This window comes from Nicotiana tabacum, chromosome 20, assembly GCF_000715075.1.
Source record: "Nicotiana tabacum cultivar K326 chromosome 20, ASM71507v2, whole genome shotgun sequence".
NCBI classification, from domain to species: domain Eukaryota; kingdom Viridiplantae; phylum Streptophyta; class Magnoliopsida; order Solanales; family Solanaceae; genus Nicotiana; species Nicotiana tabacum.
In genome coordinates this window covers 141982492-141990653 of record NC_134099.1, presented here as the reverse complement: position 1 = coordinate 141990653, position 8162 = coordinate 141982492, and the positions used below count along the sequence as shown (strand labels likewise).

The following is an 8162-nucleotide window of genomic DNA, read 5'->3' as shown; positions in this document are numbered from 1 at the left end:
ATACCCCATGAAGATAGATATCCTTGCCCTTTCTGCAAACTTGTCTCCTTTGGGCAAGACTGTTGCAAAGCACAAACATCCCAGTACTCTCAAATGCATCAGTGATGCCTTCTTGTGGTACAATAGTTCAAAAGGAGTCTTGCCCCTAGAACAGTAGAAGGCATACTATTGATCAAGTATAGAGCATTTTTCACACAAATGCCCAATACTTGATGGTATTGATCCTTGAAACTTCAATGCTCTAGTAGTTTCCAAAATATGCCTATGCTTCCTCTCAACTATGCCTTTCTACTGAGAGGTATAGGCACAACTACTTTGATGGATTATACCAAGACCATTTAGCAATTCTGCACACTGAGTGTTGAAAAACTCAGTCCCATTATCTGATCTACTAAGCTTGACTGACGTTCCAAACTGGTTCTGAATCATGGTTAGAAATTGTTTCATCACAACTATAACTTCAGATTTCAGCGTTAAAAAATATATCCACGTATACCTAGAGTGATCATCCACAATTGTAAGAAAATAGTGCTTCTATCAAAAGATGGAATTTTATAAGGTTCTCATAAGTCCAAGTATACAAGGTGAAACAGTACATTAGATCTAGATTCACTAAGAGGAAACTTCAACCTTGTCTGCTTTGCCAATGGACATACAAAACGGGTATTTTATATTATACTACTAGTATTAACATGTAAGGTTCTCATATTCTTCATGACAGACAGTGAAGGATGACCTAGCCTCTTATGTCATTGGCTGCTATCTCCTTCAACTACTTTGCTCACTGTATTTATTGTCTTTATTCTGTTAGCCAATCTACTACCTTTGAGTATATATAATCCTTCATTTTCTTTACCAATCCCCTTCACCTTGCCACTCCAAAGATCCTGAAATATATAAAAGTCAGGAAAGAAATTAACATTGCAAGATAATATCTTGGTTAGCTTTGAAACCGATAATAGGTTGAACCTAAAATTAAGTATATAAAGCACATCTCTGTTACTTCATTGTCAAATAGTTCAGTGCTACCAATATGAGTAATATCAGCGTTCTCCCCTGTAGGTAAGTATACCTTATCTCTGATGAACCTATCTGTGCTCTTAGTATTGTCAAGCAATACTATACTAGAAGCAATTTGATGAGTTGCCCCTGAGCTACAATCCAATCTTTGTCCGTTTGATCAAATTTAGAAATTAGGCTAGTGATCTTACCTATTGTATTTGGTTGGCATTCCTACGAATCCTTGATGAGAAAGCTGAGTATCTGGCTATATTGCTCATCAGTGAATTAATGTCCTATGTCATCCGGCTTCATGGGTTGTCCACCTTTAGCTGCTTGAGAGGATGAGCCTGTATCTGCATTATTCACAACAACAAGTGACTCCCTCTTCCAGTTGTCTAGTTTTCCTCGACCATAATTCTGAGTTCCAACACTAGTTTTCTTCCTTTGATCAAAATCAGTAGATAGCCAATGAGTTTGTAGCAATTTTTTTTGGCGTGGTTCCTCATGTGACAATGCTCATATTGCATAAATTGCTTCCTTCCTCGAAAGCCTTTACCTCTTCCTGCTTGTATTGCCATAGCATCAGCCTTATCAGTCACAATATTAGTACTAACTCTTTGTTGACTCTCATCTTGTACAATCATAGTATATGCTTGATTGAGATTTGGTGCAGTGGTCTTCATCAGGATTTGCCTGCGTGCTTGATCATACGAATCATTTAAGCCACTTAGGAATTGGATTACTCGCTGCTGGTGTATCATTTCCAAATTCTCCTTTGATTTTGGACACCCACAGTCAGAGAATGGGGCTAAAACATCATATTCATATCAAAGCTCCTTCAATTTCGAGAAGTAAACTGAAATTGAGCTAGTTCCTTGTGATAATGTTGCAATTTCACGATGTAACTGAAAAATCCAAACTCGATTGACCTTGTCAAATATCTCTCGTAGGTCTTCCCAAACGAGATGTGCATCTGATGCATCGACGATACCACCTAGGAATTCTGCACGCACATTGTTCATGATCCATGACAGCACCACCGCATTACACATTTTCCATTGTTCCTGCAATTCAGCTGCTTTGTACAGATCCTTCTTGCATGTGTCAGTAACAAACCCTAGCTTCATTTTCCCCAAAAGTACGATCCTTATCGACTTGCTCCAAATCCCGTAATTGTCTGATCCAATGAGTTTCACTAGTATAGAAACTGAGCTTGGAGTGTAGGATGGACCTAGGTATAAAGGATGTGTGTGGTCGATCGAAGTTTCTGCCATTGTTCAGAGTAATTGGATGGTGATTGATCAAATTAAAGATTTTATGTGAATTTTAGCCTAAACAAGATGCGATGTGCAGAATCAATTACTCCTGTTATGATACCATGCTGAAATGCAAGGTTTGAAGCTTTCACTTTACTCGTTAATGGAGTCAGAAGAGAGAGAGAGAGAGAGTGTGTGTTTGGAGAAGGCAATTGTTTCATTAGCTCATTCAGTCGTTAACATTGTACATATATACTAACCTATAACTACCACTAATTAACTTATCAAACTAACACAGCTCATTAACAACTATAACTAATACTCTAACTAACAAATACATGTGAGCCGCACATGCTCTATTTGAACATCAATTGAACACAATTACCTGGAAAATTATATTGTATATATAGGTTAAATGTTACTTTTTATACACATATATTAAATCTTGAACACTTATTATTTAACGGAACGCCCCTGACTAAAAACCATGTTTTAAATCATCCTTTAGTACAGTACTTGAGTTAGCAGAACTTGGTCAAATTTGAGGTAGAGTTAGCTAGCGTTTGGATATAGATTTAGTTGAAACTTAAAAAAACGAGTTTTAAAGATGAGATGAAAAATAATTTTTGAAAGTTGAATTGTGTATGGACATGCATTTTACTTGAAAAGGATTTAAATTTTTGTGAGTAGAAAACTTCAAAACCTACTCTAGAACTGTTTTTGTGATTTGAATATTTTATTTTCAAAATCTACTAAAAAATGGTTTAAATATATAAACAAACAGATATTTGAAAATAAAATTTAAAAAAAATACTTCCGAATTTTATGGCCAAACGGGAGCTTAGTCTCAACTGAAAGATTTAGTGCACTTCTTAAGATACTCTCCCCCACCCCACCCCCGACACACACACACCCACGCGCTTAACATTTAAGATTATTATAACCATTACTAAAGGACTATGATGCACAACTAGCTAAAGGTTGGTTTGGATATGATCTCTGATCACAATATCCAGACAGGAGATGAGACATGATTTAAAGTTTATGGGTTCTAAATTTACAATCGAACTTTTAGTTTTTACTGGGTTCGCAATTAAATATTTGTACATATTTAATAGATTTTCTAATATAAAATATAATATCTAAATAAAAAGTTAATGAATTCTCTGAACCCATAGGTAACACTTTCCCTTCGCCCCTGCATCCATAGAAAAGGAGAAGTAAATTGGAGGAGAAAGGGAGGACCAATTCAATCAATCATTTCCATTTCAATTTGAACCTAGTTAGAATTCATTATAAATATATAGTTAATAGCCATTTCATTCCATTGGAGTTTATTTTATACCAAAGGAAGGAGATTATCGATGTAACTAGTGTATCTATGCCGTCGTGCCAGTCATACTACATGGGATCGTTTGATTATCTATATAAAAAAAAGATCTCAAACATTAAAATTTGTGTAAGTGTACCATGTTACTTAATTTGGTTGGCCGCATAAAAAAATCATCTCTGCAAGCTAATCAATCGTTTAGCATTTATATCAGCCTATAAGTAAATTATTACAAAAATCGGTTAATTTTTAAAATATTATTAATATTAGCCAAACACTATCAATATTAGCCAATTAACTATTTGTAACTAAACAAAGGTCGAATTTTTGCTTTCTTGTAATGACCCGACCAGTCGTTTTGAGAGTTATATCCCCGATCCCCTATTTATTGCTTCCCCTGTATCTTTTTCTTATGTGACTTGACGGGAAGTTTCGTTTTGGGTTTTTGGAGTGTTTTGGGACACTTAGTCCCGAAACGGAGGCTTAAGTCGTAGGATTTGGACCGTAATCAAAAATGTGTGAAGATGACTCCGGAATTGAGTTTCGTCGGTTTCGTTAGTTCCGTTGGGTGATTTTGGACTTAGGGGCGTGTCCGGATTGTGTTTTGGAAGTTCGTAGCTGATTTAGGCTTGAAATGGCGAAAGTTGAATTTTTGAAGATTTTGACCGGTAGTGGACTTTTTGATATCGGGGTGGGAATCCGATTCCGGAAGTTGGAGTAGGTCTGTAATGTTAAAATTGACTTGTGTGCAAAGTTTGGTGCCAATCGGACGTGATTTGTTAGGTTTCAGCATCGGTTGTGGTAATTTGAAGTTTCAAGTTCTTTAAGTTTGAATTGGAGGGTGATTCATGATTTTAGCGTTGTTTGATGTGGTTTGAGGGCTCAACTAAGTTCGTATGGTGTTTTAGGACTGGTATGTTTGGTTGAGGTCCGGGGGCCTCGGGTGTGTTTCGGATGCTCAATGGATCATTTTGGACTTGTGGAAGATATCAGATTTTTTGGTATTTTGTTGCAGACTTTATTTTCATCGCATTCGCGAGAGAGGTCTCGCGATCGCGTAGGACATCTAAGAGGCTAGCTGGAGTTGTTCTTCGCGTTCGCGAAGATGGGGACGTGACCACGTAAGGTTTTCAGGTTGTGCATCGCGAACGCGTGGGCTAGGCCGCATTCGCGAAGAGGAAGTGAGGCAGTAGTGGAGTTTAAGTGTTACTCTTCACGGTCACGTGAGGACAGACGCGATCACGTAGGTGTGAGAAGCTAGTGCATCGTGTTCACGTGGTGTGTTCCGCGTTCACATAGAGTTAAATTCTAGGGAAAGCAAAGTCGTTCTTCGTGATCGCGAGGCTATTTCCGCGATCACGATTAAGAAATCACTAGGCAGTATTAAACATTTTAAAAATGAGGGTTTGACCATTTTTATTTTTGGGAGCTCGAATTTGGACGAGATTTTGAGGAATTTTCAGAGACATTGATCGGGTAATGATTCTACACTTGATTTTGGTTATATCCCACTAATCCTATCATTAATTTTATTATTTAATTTCGGATTTGAGGTGAAAATTGGGAAAAATGGGAAGAAATTATTCAACTAAGATTTTGGGTTTTGATTAGGATTTTGATATCGAATTCGGATAATTTTGGTACGTGTAAACTCGTGAGTGAATGGGTGTTCATATTTTGTAACTTTTAACCGATTCCGAAATGTGGGCCGGAGAGACTTTTTAGGATGATTTTCTAATTTCTTGTTTTAGCTTTGATTTCATTAGCTAGATTAGTTTCTTGTAGTTATATTTATGATATGTAATTGATTTTGGCTAGATTCGGGCCATTCAGAGTCAGATATTCGTGTAAAGGGCATTGTTATCGAGTGATTGAGCTTGGTTCGAGGTAAGTGGCTTGCCTAACCTTGTGTGGGGGAACTCCCCTTAGGATTTGGTACTGTTTTGATATATGTGTGTTGTGTACGTGAAGTGACTAGTGTGTACGCGGGCTATTTGTTGTAAAACTCCGTCTTTCACTAAGTAATAACCTGTTTCACTTTAATTGAGTTATACTAGCATATGTAATTATCCTGTTTAGTTTAGAATAGCATGTCTACGTGTCTTAATTGCTTATCTGAACTCTGTGCAGCATGCTTAGTGAATTTTTCTGCTTTTCTCTTGACTTGCACTTAGTCTGAACTGTAGGACCTCTGTTATAACTGTTATTTTCATTGTTTGAGCTGCATATTTAATTTGGAACTATGGGACGGTATCCAGGAGATCCCCCTGCATATTTACTTTCGGACTACGGGACGGTATCCCGGGGGATCCCCTGCATGTTTACTTTGGGACTACGGAATGGTATTCCGGAAGATCCCCCTGCATATTTACATTTGGGACTATGAGACGGTATCTCAGAGAGATCCCTTGTTGTTATTTTGTGTACTGTATATAGACATATAATTTTTGGCCCTCCCCAAAATTTTACACATGTTAGCTACTGTCATGGTGATAACTTTCTAGCTACTGTCATTAGGAATTTGAAGTTGACTTCAAGTTTTTGATAAAATTGAGTTATTGGATTAAGGGATGGAAATCTATAATAGTATCAAAAATAAACAAAGAGGAAGTTGAGAAAATCCTTGAGGTGTGAGACAATATTGAAGTTCAAGAGGGGAACGAAAAAAGAACAACAAATACAGGAAGGGCGGAAACAATGACAAAACAAGCGAGAAGACGAATTGGTCACAAAGCAGAGGAGTTTAAGTCTCAAAAAAATCCAGAAAATAGGCCCGTATTTCCATTTCTGAAAAACGTTTCGCCATGGAATCCGAAGGAGTTTGATTGAGGTCGTTCTGGTTCTAGAGTTTTTTTGATTCCGGCTCTTGTTCGTATCACTTTTGCTGTAACTAAAAGGGTATCACACCTTGAGGTCCATTTCTTATCCCTCGTCTTTAATTAGTTCAAGAAGTTTTGGTATTCCACCATAGTGTTTTGTTTGTTATTATTTTTGGATTAATTTATCCATGTTTGTCCTTTAATAGTTTTACTTGAAATCAGTATATTCAAGTGAATAGTGGTTTGGGCTAAAATGAAACTAAAATGAACGTTTGGAAGACATTTTAAGCTTTACACGAACGTAGCTTTGACGAGTTTAAGTTTCGGATTATTGTGTTTACCATACCAATTTGTTCAATAGAGTCATAGTTTAGATTAATATTTTTGTTCGTCATTTTCCGTTAGGAGCATGTTTAGGCCGACCACACTCGGGTAGGCAAACCTTAGGATTTTTTTTATCTTATTTTTATTCGAGGTAAGAGGTCGCAACCTTTAGTTTATATTCAGCGAAATGCCCCATAGATTTTGTATATATTTTTATCCGGGGTATGCCCCGTAGTATCATGTATTTGGAGGTCATGACGAACTTCGTGGGAAAGTATAGTATATAATAGTATTTAGGATTCTACTTTAATTTTCTTATTTTATTTTCTTTCGTTTAGGTAAGGATGACCTCGAGTCTCTTGTGTATTTATTTTCCTTTTTATGCATTTTTTTTTACCTTAATTTGAATATCTTAAAAGTCACTCAGATCGAGTATGCAACCGTGATTTTCGCGGGACTCGGAGAATGCCTAACACCTTCTTCCTCAGTCAAATGAACCCTTTACCTTGAATCTTTGGTGCCATCAGTTTTAGAGTCTAAACATGCTTCAAAAGAACAAATAATTTCTAAAATCGATGACCTGACACACCGAAATCAAATGTCAGGTGGCGACTCTAAAAATCTTTTGAACACAAATTTTTGTCACTTTCTAATTGAAAACCTTTTTGATCTTTACAAATATTTTATTATTTTTAAGAGGGTTAGTGAGGTGAAAAAAAGGGGTGTGACAGCTTTGGCGACTCTGCTGGAGAGTTGCAGGTTCGAGCTGATATTTGATCTTGTTTGCTTTTTATGATATTCGATTGAGGTGTTTATTTTCTTTATTTCATTTGTTTATTTGGTTTGTTTGTCTTATTTCCTATTTTGTTGGTTATTTATTTATCGCTTATCCTTATGTGTGTACCGCTTTATAACTGTCATCATTTGCATAACCATGAGTCTTCTTTCTGAAACAAGTCTTTTGGAGTACATTTGAGCGTACACGGCCTTTTCATGAGTCACCCGTGTCTTTAGGGGGTGGCGTGGGAGCGTGAAGTGGGCGGACAGCTAGAGCAGCCGCCATCGACCACGTGCCGCCCCGAATTGCCTTGTCCAGTGAACCCCTAACTTAGGTCAGCCTTTAGGTCATGCTTATCTGCATCATATCATTTAAACCTAGTAGGGCTCGGTCCCAGGTACCATGTCCCTTTGTTGGAGGCCTATCCAAATTATGTCAAAGTGGGCTTGTAGCCCAAAAAGACATTTAATCATCTTCATGTGCTACATGCTGCATTCTTTAAGGGTAGAGGGGTTATTTGACAGACCAATAATGGTTTGAGGGTAAATGAGAAAGAAAAGAAGGTGAAACATAAAAATGAGGCAAGTAGGGACCAGTTATGTTTTTCTTTTGACAACCTTTTCAAGAAAAAGACAAAAAAATAAAATAAAAAA

The 8162-nt window shown here is 37.1% G+C and overlaps 1 protein-coding gene across 1 annotated transcript; it reads right to left on the bottom strand.

Moving 5' to 3' along the window:
- Positions 1-1829: 1829 nt before the first annotated feature.
- On the bottom strand, positions 1830-2276 carry LOC142174567 (uncharacterized). The gene has a single exon (XM_075240387.1). It carries the CDS (start codon positions 2274-2276, stop codon positions 1830-1832), a length of 447 nt encoding a protein of 148 aa, XP_075096488.1.
- Positions 2277-8162: the final 5886 nt, after the last annotated feature.

Bases quoted from the DNA above. Each gene is read 5' to 3' on its own strand.
- LOC142174567 (XM_075240387.1), bottom strand. From the start codon at position 2,276: ATGGCAGAAACTTCGATCGACCACACACATCCTTTATACCTAGGTCCA.